Source organism: Oxyura jamaicensis, chromosome 2 (assembly GCF_011077185.1).
Source record: "Oxyura jamaicensis isolate SHBP4307 breed ruddy duck chromosome 2, BPBGC_Ojam_1.0, whole genome shotgun sequence".
NCBI lineage: Eukaryota > Metazoa > Chordata > Aves > Anseriformes > Anatidae > Oxyura > Oxyura jamaicensis.
In genome coordinates, this window is record NC_048894.1 from 145,502,176 (window position 1) to 145,517,206 (window position 15,031).

At 40.3% G+C, this 15,031-nt stretch overlaps 1 protein-coding gene and 1 long non-coding RNA gene across 2 annotated transcripts in view; one reads left to right on the top strand and one right to left on the bottom strand.

Annotated features, from left to right (window-relative positions):
• Window positions 1–15,031, bottom strand: part of MRPL13 (mitochondrial ribosomal protein L13) — a 33,999-nt gene that overhangs the window by 5,639 nt on the left and 13,329 nt on the right. The window contains exons 5-6 of the mRNA XM_035318057.1: window positions 11,786–11,872; window positions 11,334–11,455 (exon numbers count right to left, since the gene is read on the bottom strand). Of these exons, the coding sequence (XP_035173948.1) occupies window positions 11,334–11,455; window positions 11,786–11,872 (209 nt within the window). The remainder of the gene's footprint in view (window positions 1–11,333; window positions 11,456–11,785; window positions 11,873–15,031) is intronic.
• On the top strand, window positions 1,162–4,868 carry LOC118162101. Its single transcript, XR_004748289.1, has 3 exons — window positions 1,162–1,744; window positions 2,882–2,988; window positions 4,734–4,868. It is a non-coding gene; the product is annotated as an uncharacterized LOC118162101 (long non-coding RNA).

Genomic DNA, 15,031 nt, shown 5'->3' on the forward strand with positions numbered 1-15,031 from the left:
GATACCATTCACCTATATACCTAGCTTTAATCTGCTCTGCCCTAATACAGTAAGAATTGCTTTTCAGACAAAAACCTAACAGCGTGTGAAATCTGCCTGGACATCGAAGAGAAAATTCCCGATGGCAAGCTTTAGCCTAAGGAGGTAAACCACTTCAAGTCATCTTGAAAGTCAGTGAAGAGAGGCAGGGCTCCCCCAAAGTACTTGAAGTAAAGATCCATTTATTTTTCCCAAAGGGAGCTTAAACTACCTGTGCTAAAGTAATACTGAATTTTGGTGACCGTCCCATAGAAGAGCAACCTAAGTGCTTCCCTAACAACTCCAACGTAGGCCTGTTCATGGGCTACAAAACAAGGCTAGTGTTATCGAGGCCAGTTCCCTGCTGCTCTTTATACCACTGCTGCACAAGCAGAATGGGAAGGCAGCAGTAATGGATGACACTTAACAAAAGTCTTTTTGCCTGAAGAAATGCCCACAAAGCTATAAGCCTGGGCTCTTAATATGGCAAGCTAATCAGCAGTTCAAAGAAACCCATTTCTTGCAACTCTGAGACACCACTACCCCCCAACAACAACAAAAATTCAATATTCTTCAATACGACGTGGCATTTTTCTTGTTAAATGGGACATAACAAAGACCCTTTCCAAAAGTTAAATGCGTTCAACTTCCAACTCCCGTAGTGAACATTTATTTCCATCGAGCCCAAGCAGACTGGTCACACAGTTCCATCTTTATTAAATCCTTGTCAGCACATTCCAGGAAAGAGGTTTCCCTTTGCCTAGCAAAGTTTTGAGGAGCTAAAACATCCCCAGGAAAACAAAGGGGGGGGCGCCCCCCCCCCCACCTTGCTCTGTTTGTGAAAGCCAGATCTAAGTACTCACCGGTCTGTGTTATACTGGAACTGTCTCAGCTTCAAAAATATACAGGCAGCCAACGTCATAGCTCCAAACCTAGCTGAAAATTTTGTAAGACAGTCCTTACAGCAGACAGATGAAAAATAGCATTACTCACCTTAGAGAAATAAGGTTATGGCCCTACTGGAATACATGATGTTACCTGCTTTATATGTAAACTAGTTATTGTAGCATTTTGATTTTCAGATAATTAATAAAAAGTAATCTCAATTTTAAATAAATTAGGACAGTTCTTCAAAACTACGTATTTCAACCCAAATTATTCTGTTTCTTTGAGCTTTTAAATGCATTGATAACAATTTACAGTAGATGTTGCTTGTCCTTTTGGGAGTAAATGTAGTTACCTGCCTGCTTTTTCAACCACATGCTGATAATAAAATACCTTCTGACAACATAACATGATTTTCTTTCAATCTCAAAAAAAAAGGATGCTTATCTCTCTTTAAACAACCTCATTTCCAAACTAGTTTTATTTTGTATTTCAAAAAAGTTTTACAAAGTCAAGTTTCAGAATCTTTACAGTCATTCATGCAACTGCAAGCATGTATTCATGATTGCTAACTGGTATTTTCAAGGGAGCCTCTGCTAAGGAATAAGGTTGCCAATGCTGCAGGAGCGAGCTGCCAATACCTGCTCTTGACTCAGCACACCTGGTTGGAAAGCTTTGAAGATCTCAAATTGCATTTCTCTCTTCATCTGCGGGCGATTATCTCAACACTGGGGAACGTGACCCAGAGAGACAGATGGTGCTCCCTGTGCCTTCTGCAATCTCACCACCACTAAGAATGACTGTTCAGAAAGGACTGAACCTCGCAGCAGCCCTGTAAAAGGTCAGTGCCTCACAGCTACCTAATGCTGCATGCTAATGAACTGTCCCAAAGATGAAAGCAGTGGTATGAGGGCAAAGGTTGAAAAGGTTAGTGGTACGTTTGAGTTTTGGTAAGACTCCGTTGCTTCTATGAATGAGAAAAAGCACTCCAGATGTACTGAAAAACAACATAAAAACTAATAACCATCCTGTACTAAAGGCACCTCCATCTCTTCCACTTACAGTGTATGCAATGCTCAGTATTGCTTGAAAATCCCATGTCTGGTAGGATTCCCCATTTAAACCGGTTATCTATCAAAAAATAAAGAATCAGTTGTAACTCAAAGTTATCAAAATGTGTTAAGATTAACTGTTGCCAGAGGATTTTAGGTCTCTGGCTTCTATGATAGGTTTTTCCACTGGCTCGTTTCCTTTCTCTCTCTCTCTCTTTTTTTTTTGTCGTTACTAAAATCTATCTGCTTCCTGCAAAAAAATGGAAAGCTCCCCAGCCAGCTAAGAGAGCTACCCTTCAGGATGGCTGCAGTTTTACAGCAGCTCTGCACTATTTTCCTATACAGACTACAAGAATTTTAAGAACAGGGATAAAATCTCTCCAAACTTGTCAGTTTTACAGTTTTTCAGCCAAAGAAATGTAGTTTAATTAGTGTTGAGGTTATCCAAAAATGGCTCTTGTACGCAGGGTCTATGAGTTTATAAGCATGGTGTTCTCTAACAGCTAGGGGAAGACCAATTAGTGAAAAGATCTGGTGGGCAGGGTCACGCCACTTAGTGTCTAGTCTTCAGCCAGCCTTTGATCCACTCACTCTGAGGCAGCAGACACACCAGGCCTGTGAAGTCCTTCTCTGTATTTAGGGAATCAGTCACAGGAATGTGCCATTAGTGCTAGCTGATGACAGGCAGCTGCACACCCAAGAGAATTTCTGCCTTACCTCTTGTGTCCCTTAATACTGACAATTCTGTACAGGTGTTTCTTTAGCCTCCTCTGGTGCTAAAAGGCTACAATTGATTTGGTTTTGAATAAAATTGCTACACAGTAAAAATAGAAGAAAACTGGTGGCCTATGTGGCATACTTTTAAAGATTATTTTTTTCAAATACAGCTATAAAATTTTCAAGATCTTAAGATTGGTTTTTTATAGACAACCTTAAAGGACAGACTTCAACACAGCCAAAATTTACTCGAAAACGAGGAATATGTAGTTTTCAGGTACGCTTAGCAAGTTGTGCCAAGGTAAACAGCTATAAGGTAAGTGCACAACTGCTAAAGGGAATTTCTGCACACATTTCATTTGTTTGACTAATCACACCAGTAAATCAAACCCCACGGATTAGATGTGGCCATCATTCTCTCTCAAAATAAATTATGTGGTTACACTCAAACATCAACCAAGTGTGCAGCTGGGGGGAGTTGAATTGTTTGCCTGCTCAGGATGTACCTACTAGCCCAGAGGTGCTCTATGCCTCTGGTAAAACAATCAGGGAAACCACCAACGGAACTTGAACTATCATTAAATTTCCAATAGGCACTTTGACCTATTCTAAACTGTGAACTTCATGCTCTGTCTGGGGTCAAAACAACCTTTTCCAGTCCTCAGGCAGACTATGAGCTGAGTTAATTAGCATTTTTACAAATAGAGCTTATTTTAATTAGAGATCTGGTAATAAGCTACAGTAACAGAGGCTGCACTTAATAACACAGTCAGTAAAGGTGGCCTTTTTGGTCCTGTTATGTCAACTATAGTGACTAACCCCTCCGTGCATATACAGAATTTAAGATAAATCCTTGGTGCTCCTCAACTTCAGCTCAGGGTTTTTCTACGTAGAACTTGCATTTGTTTTGACTTTTAAGAAGTATACATAAATCGAGTTATTTGACGCAATGCTAATATGTATTTAGGTAACCTTAGCGAGATTAGGGATGGTTTAATTAAAATTTAAAATGAGCTGGTTACAATCCCAGTTTCCCTAAAAGCAAATTAAGCAAAACTGAGCTAAGTTACTTAAATGCCACTGATCCCAGACTTTGACCTGGATTATAGGAATCTGTTTGCAAGATGATATAAATTAAATCCATGCAATGTACACGCGAACTTCATCTTAGCAAGATGATGCTTTTTGCAAATGAAAGTGTTTTCTTTAAAAATATATCCTGCTGAAAACTGTGGGGCTGTAGAAGGAACAGTACTGGACACTTGGCTTTGTCCAGAGAATTACGTTATTCTTCAAATAAACAGAGAAGTGGGTAAAGGAACGGTGAAATCCTTTCCAGACTTTCTGTCACCACTAGTAGCGAAAAAAGCAAATACATTTAGACATCTATAAAAGAGTAATTAAAAAAAATCTAATTCCATTTTCATCTGGGCAAGTAGTTCAACAGTATCACATACAGCTGTTCTCTTACTGCTTGTCAAATTTCCATTAATTTAGTTTCTACTTTTTTTTTCATATATGAGATCAACAGATTTTAGGGGGAAGGGGAAAGCAGCTTTAGAATTTTCTTTTTGAAAGCCTCTTCAGGCAGCTGATGTGAAACTGCAGTTACCCATTTATTAAATCTCTTACCTTCAGCTCTACTTTTAGCTGCGATGTAAGCTGCTATGAGGTAAAGGGTGAAAGAATCAGTAGCATCAGCTACTTTATACATGCTAGAGAAAAGCCAGTAATTAATTTTAACAGGCTGAACACTCTAAATATGAATTTGTCAGATTTGTAGGATGATTAAGCTACTGACCCTTCTCAATCAGTATCCAGTTGCCGTCTGCAGTTAAAATCTAATGTAGAGGGGAGCAATTTTCTTCTCAGTTTTCTAAGTGTGTGGCTATTTGTCCACGGGAATTGAGATCCAGCTCTGGTAGCCTGAAATACGAGATGTGGTTACCTTCAGCCTTCTGCTAAGCAACACAAAATTGTGGGATATTTTTATGCCCTTACTATAAAAAAAAAGTTACCAGTGATAATTCTCAAATTTTAATGGGGGTTAATGATTTACAGTTAGTTACTGGAATTCCTACTGAGAACCAAAAAAGCCACAGAAAATGAACTTCCAGAGAGGGATTCCTCAAAGAGTACATTGGAACAGGACTGGGCTATATTGGCAGGATAGATTTTTCCTCATCCATCCAGTTTCTGTTTTCAGGAAAACCTAAGCCTGGCTCAAGTCTTTCACAGAAGTTTAGGTTGGCCATCGCAGCTCTGATCACTGATACTTGCCAACCCTGCTCTTTGAGAGATGAACACTCAAGCCGAAGGGGCAGTACTTGTTCCTGTTACACAAACACCCAAGGTGAGAAGAAAAACACTAGCACGCGAGGCACTGCACACACCAACTGCAGGCACTGCAGTTTGGATGAACTAAGAAAATGGCTGGAAGAACACGTTTATAAAACAGAGAGGGTCCTTACTAAAGCAGCTCAAGACCTCACCATCTTTGGTGGAGGTCTTCACTGAGCTTCTTCAGATACTTGGAGTAACAACCCCCCCATTTTTTTTCATATACCGTACCTTATATACTGTACCTTATATTTATTTCACTGCAGAACAAAAAATATTTTACAGACTTGGTATTAAATGCAAGTTACAATGTTTCTGAGGCAGCACACCCCTGGAGATACTCTAAATATCATTTGTGTATCTAAAATAATGCAAGGTGTCTCCTGGTGTTGGCTTCCTGGAAAGTTCTCTGAGGAAATTGACCAAGAACTCCCAGAAATTAAAACTGCAAGCACCTTATAACCTTCATAACATCATTTCAGCCACATAGCCAGGATATCTCTGGCTTCCTCTTCAGATCTTACTACCCAAATTATTTCTTGGATGTAATGGCTACAAATAGGAACTTACACCAGAAACTGTACAACCGAGCAAGGTGACTGTTGTTGCACTTACCTTGTAAGACAGCAAACAGAAGGGGCAACCGTGACTGAGAAGATCTCAATGTGAGAGCCTTTCTGTCTACCAATGCCTACAAACCTACTCGCTAGGAACATCAGCAGTAGACTTCAGTTGCCAAAGGTTGGCAAGGCTGGCTTTGAGGAAGACAAAGCCAGGGAAGAACTGCAGAAGGAAGTTATGACCACAGTATCATTGGCACAGAACGTGTAATAGAGTTCTCAGAGACATCTGCTATTCCTTGATGTCCCAGCACACTCATGTTTCATCATCTACAAACATTTCTTCCCCAGAACATGACATTTTTCTGCTTTCAAAGCCACGGAGCGCTGATAATGAATGAACAAGAACCTGTGTGCCATGCCACACGGATCAGCATATGGGTGACATTCAGTGTCAAAACTGGGACTGTGCCCAGCCCACACTGCTCTGCTGAAACGAATTTATGGCTTCACATCAGGCGCTACAACCCCCTGCCTAGAAGCAGGCTGTACAGAAGGGGGCCAGGACTCAGGCAAGTTACTGAAAAATAAACATGAAGAAGGTGTTTAGTTTTCTTAAACCAAGTTTCAGAGTTTACAATACCTCAAGTTTTAAAAATGTCAAAAGCCTTCAAGGACTTCTTTTCCAGAAAGACAAGTGAGAGGCTGTCTGGCCCGGAGCAAGGTCCACAGAGAGCTCCTATAAAGCCTGGCAGTAGAACAGGCACTCAGTATGCACACCAGCAACAACCTGAGATCTCTCCTGGAAGTCAGAACATTCTACTTCCTTAAGGGAAACTCTTAGGAGCGTATCCATCTAGCTAGAACAACACAGAGGTCTTCTGTATGTTTGGTAACATTTTTGTCCAAGTGATTCTAAAAGACTTCTTCAAAAATAAATTTCCTGCCTTTAGAAGTTTACTGTCTGAAAACATATCTATACGGTCGGCTAAACAACTTTTAGATGGCATTTAACAGGAAAATTTACACATAAATCTGACGTATTCCTGCCTTTAGAAGACAGGTGTGAAACGTAACTGTTTGTTTAGTCATACATGATTGGTGAATTTTGTGATGATTTCTGTTTAAAGCTCATTAAAAACCATCTGATCTGAAACCTCAAACACCCTTGCAATAATGGTTCATTCACGGTAAGAACCTGAGGAAAAAAAAATATCAGACTCAGTCAAAGGAACTGGTTTTTGATCTTTCTCCCCTTTAAATCTGCCTGGAAAGACAGAGTTTCACTTCCCTGCACCTACAAGGTTTTTCACCACTGTTATTTCAGACCTCTCTCCATCAAAGATCTAAGACGGCAGCTCTGCACAATTAGGGAAGCCAATTGGTTCAGCTTAAGGATAAAAGGAAAGAGCGCTCAAATAAAATCTCTCTCCCTCAAAATATTCAGAAATTTAATTCCCTGTTTTCACGGAGCAGAAGCCAGTCTGTTGTCCCATCATGAACTGTGTGGCAGTGGAAGGAGAAGCGATGGGAAACTGAAAAACACAAACCGCTGGCTAGGTTTCCACACTGGACCTTTCCTTTCCACACTGCTTTCCTTAAAAACCATTCCTTCATTTTAGTGCTCAACTTGGATATTGTATATTTGTCTACAGCGTCAGTTTCTAATTACAGAAAAATACCCTTTAAAAACCATCCGTAGCAAGACATTTTAATAAAAATGCAGGTAGAAAGTCCAATGAAACCGTGAGCAGCACTGAGCATGTTCTCTTCACATTCAGAACAAACATTATTTCCATATCACTTCAGATTAAATAGAAAAAGGCTCCTTTCTTCCTAATGCTAGCTACTTCTTCCCATGCACTGAATTTGTATTTGTTTCCTATTATCTGTCTTCTGACTTCTATATTCAGTAAGGTACATTTCTGGGGAATACATTTTAACATAAAACCTTAAATATTTATTTTCCTGTCATAATTTAATTGTACTTTCCTTTATATTGATAAGTACTTTTCACCTAGCTACAGTTTTAATTTGATCTTTTCCACTAAAGGATACAACTACTTTTAAAGGGATAATATCAACTACATCTTTTTCTTCTAGGAAAAAAAAAGTGTGACACAAAGAATCTCCCTCTCCTTATTTTTAATCACTCTTCTAGGAATTTCATTCTCTCGAACCTCTGCCCTTTGTCAAACAGTGGCTGCGTCAGAACTTCATGAAGGATAGGGACAAAAATCACATAAGGCAGGGAGACTTATTAAAACCATCTGAAAAAAAAGTACAGTTTTTATGAATCCTTCATATTCTGGTTAATCACAGGTACTGCTCTTACTGATTGGAAGCTACCAGTGAGCTCTGCAGAAGCTCACAAACCAAAGCACACAGCAGTAAATGTACAGCCCCTTACATGTCCCAAACGCAGTTCAAGTACAGGACACAGAGAACAAGAGAAGGCTATTCATCTGCATGCTGTGTGCTCACACCCACACTTCTAAACTCTATTAGAGAGTAACAAATGAAAAGCTGAATAGGCTTAACACTCCTGATAACCCACACTTTGGGTTTTTTCAACACAGATTATTAAAATATTAATCTATCATCTATATTTGTATGCTTCCATAAAGATAGAGAACCATGTAACAATTTGCATCGGAAGGGACCACAAGTGCCCCACTCGAAGCAGGACTAACTTCAGCATTGTATCACGTTGCACAGAACCTGCACAGTCAAGTTCTGAGCATCTCCAAGGCTGGAGATTCCCCATTCTCTCTGGGCAGCCCATCAGATGGGAAAGAATAAAATCACTCAGAACCCGATGAGAAAGTCAGTTTTGCAGTCTAAGATACAGATGTGTTACTGCAACATTTGGATTTCAAGTCCTGACAGTGTTTGAGAACAGCTGTTGAAAAACAAGCAAAAAAAAAAAAACCCACTGCTATACTCCTCTAAAAAAGCTGACACCGTTAAAAAAACATGTTAATACTTCTATCTTTGTTGCTTCTACAGTCTTTGAAAGGAATAATGCGCACACTACTTCTCCCGTGGGCTCCTATTGGAAAAGTCCAGAGCAGAGTTTCTTAGAGCTGGCTATTTACACAGCCTTCCTTTTAGTGCCTTCAGTGTAAAGCTGTCTATCCTAAGATACTCCAGCTGGCACTTCAACAAGAGAACAGTGACTGCTACAATTCACAGCAAGTCCCCCTTTACAGACTTCTGTGTTTTACTTACCAAATCAGAAAGTTATTTCACCAAATTTGCTCACTTCTCTTATTTCACAACTAGAGTCGGATCCCCACCGCACTGTCAGCGCTGCAGAATTACCGTGATCCTTCGATTTCCTCAGTCAGGAAGAAAAACATTATTGTTTTTCTCATTAGTGCAGATTGGAAACTCTGCCCAATAGCAAAGTGAGCTGAAGGTTAAATTTTAACTCATCTGTTGGACAGCAGTATCTGACATCTATTATGGTCTGGTTGCAGGCCAGGACAAGAAGCCAGCATTGCAGCAGTGGCAACACTGATGCACCCTGAGGCTAGCGGGGAGATGGGAGATATCCACTTTCATTTTTCATTTCTCTGCTTGGACTTAGCAGTTCCTTAGAGCAGAAAAGAAGGTACAAGGAGCACAAAAGCCACACAGAGCGAAGGAACATCAGCAGGGTTGTGTATGTCCTCTTGCCTTTTAAACAGGCGCTAGCAAGCACAGCTGGCTGAAGGGAAACCTAGTGCTGCTCTCTGACACACTCCTGTTCCACAGCTCTCTGTTCCCCCTCCAGGTCCACAAATTCCCTGGTTCTTCTCACCACCAATGCCCACTCAAGTCACCCACTCATCCCATACGAGCAGCACTACGATCACAGTTGAAAGCCTCCAAACCTGAGGCAGTTGGAGGGCTTCTATGGCATCCGCACTCCCCAACCTCTGTAACTGGCATGGAGAAAGAGACTTGTACAGACAGCACTTCCCCAAACAGATCAGGATGAGACCACAGAGCAAAGAAACTGGGGGAGAGGGAAGTCTTCTCAATGCTGACATGAAATTATTAGGAGACTTAGCTTGACAGCAATTAGTAAACTAGAAGGCATCAAGTTCTCGGCTACATACAGCTATAAATCAACATAATAAGGGTGGCCCCGCGCTGAGATGAACTCATGCAGATGACAGCAGTGTGTGGGAACAAAGAAAAGCATTTCCAACGCTCTGCTAGTGTGTTTTCTCTGATGGAAGGGACACTCCCAATTAGCTAGTTCAATTCAAGTGCCAAATTCTTATTCACTGCTAAGTTATCATGTAATAATCTGTGTCAGCCTGTACCACAGACTTCCCTGAGAGTGCAATACACCACACTGCGCGAGCAGTTCCTCAGCTGGACTCTAATGCAGTGCAGAATTCTGCTCACTTGAGCAGAGCTGGAATTTCTTCAGGGTGAATCCAACGAGATCTCATAGGAACCATGAGATAGATCTCTGTGTTTTCAACCACATCCAGTCATTGTAATGATATAAAAAAAACAATACAGCAGTGTGCATGCTGACATAATTGGAAAGAAAATCAAAATCAGTCTACCTAAGTCCACTCAGAAGAGGACTTAAAGCATTACTGGACTTCATCCCATTACAGCAGAGGCTGCAGTACTGAGGAGCCTCAGACTGAACTGATGCACAGGCTTTATTTTAGTGTCTTCTAGAACCAGGAGCCTAATTACAATGTTTTGTTTGCTTATTTTAATCATGATTTTGAAAGTATTACCCAGGAAAAGTACCACAAGATGTAACTAATTTCCAAAATCACCTTCAGCTGTCAATGTCTTTCCTCTATTTTAAAAGACCTAAGGCAACCCACATTAAGCAAGCACTGTCACAAATCAATGCCTAGAGACATGAAGACCACACTTATTTTAGGTGTCTTCCATACAACAGTCACCAGATGCTTAAACTGGCCTTACCAAAAATCCTATCAAATTCTGCATGCTGAAAACAAGCAGAAGAGCACAAGTCGGCCCTGCTTGTGTGGAAGACAACTCTAGCCCACTTGCTTCATTCCCACAGCTCTCTGGCTTTGACATTTCAAGGAAGCCCAGTATTAGGGCTCTCAAAATGACCACAAGAAAAAAAAAAAATCACACTAGTAGTAACCAGAAAATGTCCCAGCATTATTTTCACTAGTAGGTTGACTCAATGCTGCACGTGGTGGTATGAAAAAAGAACACAAAACAACACTCAATATGCCACACATCTACTGTGGAACTGATTTCGTGTACTGAAAAGACATTATTTATCAAAATAAACATGTGGTATGATCCCTGCCAAAGACCCATTCTCCAAGGTCTGGTTTAGCAGAATTCTTTCCCTTCCTCTAGAGAAAATCTGAAGATTCTTATATAGCGTTTTGTGTGATGTTTTTTTTTTTTTTTTTAATTAAAATGAATCATTCCCTCACAGAACTGCACAGTGTTTCCTTTGGCTATGACTACCAGTTGACAACTCAAGTAGGATAACTGAGTAAGCATTTACTCAACTATATTTTCATGAAGATCAGAAAACCTTTACTTAAAATAATTGTTTAGACTTTAAAAAAGGCAAGAAATATGAAAAAAATGGCACTGCCTCCCAATATGAACATTCTTTGCTTGAATGATCTCCTCCCACTAAATCAAGTGACATAAAGAAAAAAAAATATCCTTTTTGGTTACTCAGTGTAAGAGCCAACACAGTATTTACTCAGTCCAAGTGTCCATTTTAAAAACCTAAGATACTTACGGAGTCCAAACCCTAGGAAAGGCAGCAATTTCTTCTGGTGTATATTCATCTAACCTCCTGGGGACTGCACGTGGCTGAGGAATCTCTTGTAGAAGGTTCTTCTCTATATCTTCTGGGATAACCTGTGGTGAGTGAGAACAGTCATAGCTAGCTGACTGTTTAGAAAACACCTCGCTCCTTCCCAAATCCAGACCAAAATTTATCAACCCTATTGCATTCTTCATGTTACATCAAGCCCAAACACACAAGACTATCTCATGCACGTCTTAGATTTCACGATTTTGTGAAATAAAGAGAAGAGCATCAACATATAAAAGTATATTTAGATACATAAATAAAAAGTGGCTTGATTTTTCTTAATTTACCTTATCAACAAAGTTTTACTATTGATAATGATCCCTCTTTCCATCCAAAGGCAAAAGGAATGCAAATGTAACTGTGTGACTACTTACATCTTCTGGGAACAGGTGCAACCTCTGCATCATAGTTCTTCTCTGCAGGTTTTTTGGAAGCATTCTATAAACAGCTAGTTTGACGATCTGAGGAAAGATAACATAGTAACAAAAAGATCAGTCCGCCTACAAATAACATAAAAAAGGCAAGCTGTGTTTCCCTCTGCCCATTCTACTAGTCTCTCAACCGGTTTTTAGTCAGCTTCTTCCACGTTGAAGAACTCTGGCACCACGTTAAGAAAGCATTACAGGCTTTTGGTTTTGGAAGAAGGAACGCTTACTCTCAGTTGTATAAACACTTACTCTAACAGTCATATTGAAAATTCCTGCTTAGAAATGAGAACTATATTTTGCATTCTGGATGACTGCACATAATCATGCAACTTGAAAAGAATTAAGAGGCTTGTATTCACTCCTTATTATTAGTATTGCATTATACGTTTGTATAAAAATCTGTCCTGGTTTTGTCTGGGATTGAGTTAATTTTCTTCCGAGTAGCTGGTATGGTGCTGTATGCTGGAGTTAGGATGACAACAATGCTGGTAACACACCGCTGTTTTGGTTGTTGCAGAGCCAAGGGCTACCCAGCTCCTCGTGCTGCCCTGCCAGTGAGAGGCTGGGGGTGCCCCAGGAGCTGGAGGGGACATAGCCAGGACAGCTGGCCCCAAATGACCAAAGGGACATCCCACACCAAGGGGCGTCGTGCTCAGCAGTGGCTGCTGGGGGAGCTGGCTGGGATGCGGTGGGGTTCACGGTCTGGCTGGGCGTCAGTCAGCGGGTGGTGAGCAACTGCATTGTGCATCACTTGCTTTGTACATTGCTTTATCATAATTATTTTCCCTTCTTTTTCTGTCCTATTAAACTGTCTTTATCTCAACCCACAAGCTTAACCTTCATCCCCGATTCTCTCCTCTATCCCACTGTGGGAAGAGATGGAGCAAGCGGCTGTGCGGTGCTTAGCTGCCTGACTGGCTAAACCACAACACCATTGAGGAGAAAAATTAGGCTCTAACAAATTGACCAAGTGGCCTCAGCATTTAGTTTAAACACAGTAATTTGCTGTGTTGGAAGTTTCTGTAAGAGATGATGTAACGAGATGCAGCATCATGAGCACACTGTACATATGTATAATTTATTCCCTTGCTATTAGTTCCAGATGAACAAACCCACTTTTGAGCATCAGGAAAGAACAGAATTTGTGCATCTATGCTAGATGATGCTTGTAGAAAAGTAACATATTCTTTACGATTTCTCTTGGACTCTAATACAGATGGCTGTAATTTATACACGACACACAGTGTTTAGGACTCCAGCCAGAAGGGGAACATTTTTGTACGTAAAACAAGGCACACAGAGGTAGGAGGCAGAAGGGGCTTTAGGATGGGCAGCGAGTCATTTAGGAGTAGACCAACATGCAATTTTTCAGGCAGAAGTAAACCCACTCTGCCTGTTTTGAATTCCAAAATTAGCAAACACTCAGATAGCTTGGCCCTAATATTTTTTTCATTTTGCTACTTGTATGTTGGAAGACAGAATTTAAGAGACAAGAATGTTGTCTTAAGATCCTCATAAACATATACCGTATGCCTTTGCCAAACTCTGAAGTCTCACCATCATGAAGATTTTTGGATGTTACGCAGCCAGAACCACAGATCTGATCTGTGGACAACCAGAATGAAATAATAACAGAAGCAACACATCAGGTCAGAAAGAGTAATCTATAGCGTTGATACTTTCTCTAATAAAAACTAATAGCAACTATTAAAAAACAAAAGATGAAAGCTAATGTTTCCAGGATAGAAACCATTAATGTTTTCACAGCAAACCACAGTTTGTTGTCAACACATGACACAGTTTGTTGTCATGCGCTCAGACAAAGGCAAGGTAGAAAATAAAACTTCACTGTATACTGAAATACGAGGTGAGACACTGGAACACTGCGAGAATACACGTGGATATTAACAAGAGCTCATTTTGAACAGCCCTTTTGCCATAGGAATTCTCATTTTGTACACTTAATTTGGCTAAAAAGAAAAAAAAAAAAAAACATGAAAAAATAGAAAGCAAAAATTCAAAATATTAGATCTACAACAGCGGGTACAGAAGTTTCATAACATGTTGCCTAACTGTAGTGATTTTTTTCTTTATCTAAAAATCAAGATTGTGACAGAATCAGCATTTATTTGTTAAATACCTATCTCCATGTATCTGCAAGTCATTTGTCACACGTTTGACCCTGTGCATGATTTCACTCCAGTAAAGAGACCTTAAAATACTTCATGGAACGTTGTTAAATATTTAACTTCTTCAAGCAACTGATGTTTGTGCCAGATTTTTCACCTTTCTCTGCAGTATGCAGCACAGACACCTGCTGGAACAAGCCACTGAACTAGACGGTCTATTCTGGTTGTAGACACTCCTGCCTGATGAATCTGATCCGATTGCTTTTCTGTTAAACATTGTAAAGAGAACAATCCAGTTGTAAAAAAGTGCCTATTAAAAAGTCACTCTGGAAAAGAATGAGTGATTTATATTTTCAAGTTAAACAACAAAGAAATATTTTTAACGTGTACTGTTGCTGCAGAAGTGACACCCTCAGGGGACAACAGACTAACATGGATGTGTTTTCTCTCTTTTTTCACTGCTAGGCAGATGATAGCAGCTTGCCTGATACACAGCAGGGAACTGGACTTCACTGGCACAGTCTCTCCCACTTCCCAACTTACATTTAACTGAGCTGAATTATTGTCAGAGGAAACAAACTTACAACTTATTAACTACACATTTGGAAGAGCTTTTTTTTTTTTTTTTTAATTGCATTTTTTTATGGTAGTCTTTAGTATCTGAGTGACTTGCAAATATTGCCATTTGTATGTTACATCAATGAAAAGAACAAGAGAGAGACAATGTGGTGGTTTTACCCAGCTGGGCAGCCAAGCTCCAGCAGAACTGCTCTCTCACTCCCCCACCTCATAGGGAAAGGGGGAGAACATATGATGGAAAGGGCTCAGGGTTGAGATAAGGACAGGGAAATCACTCAACAATTATCGTCACAGGCAAGACAGACTCAGCGCAGGGAGATTAAGTAAATTTATTACCTATTACTAACAGCCTAGAGCACTGAGAAACTAAAAGCAAACTGAAAACACCTTTCCCCATCCACCCTCTTCCACCTTGTTCCCCTAAGCAGCGCAGGGGAACGGGGATTGGGAGCTGCATCTCTGCTGCTCCCTCAAGGTCCCTCTC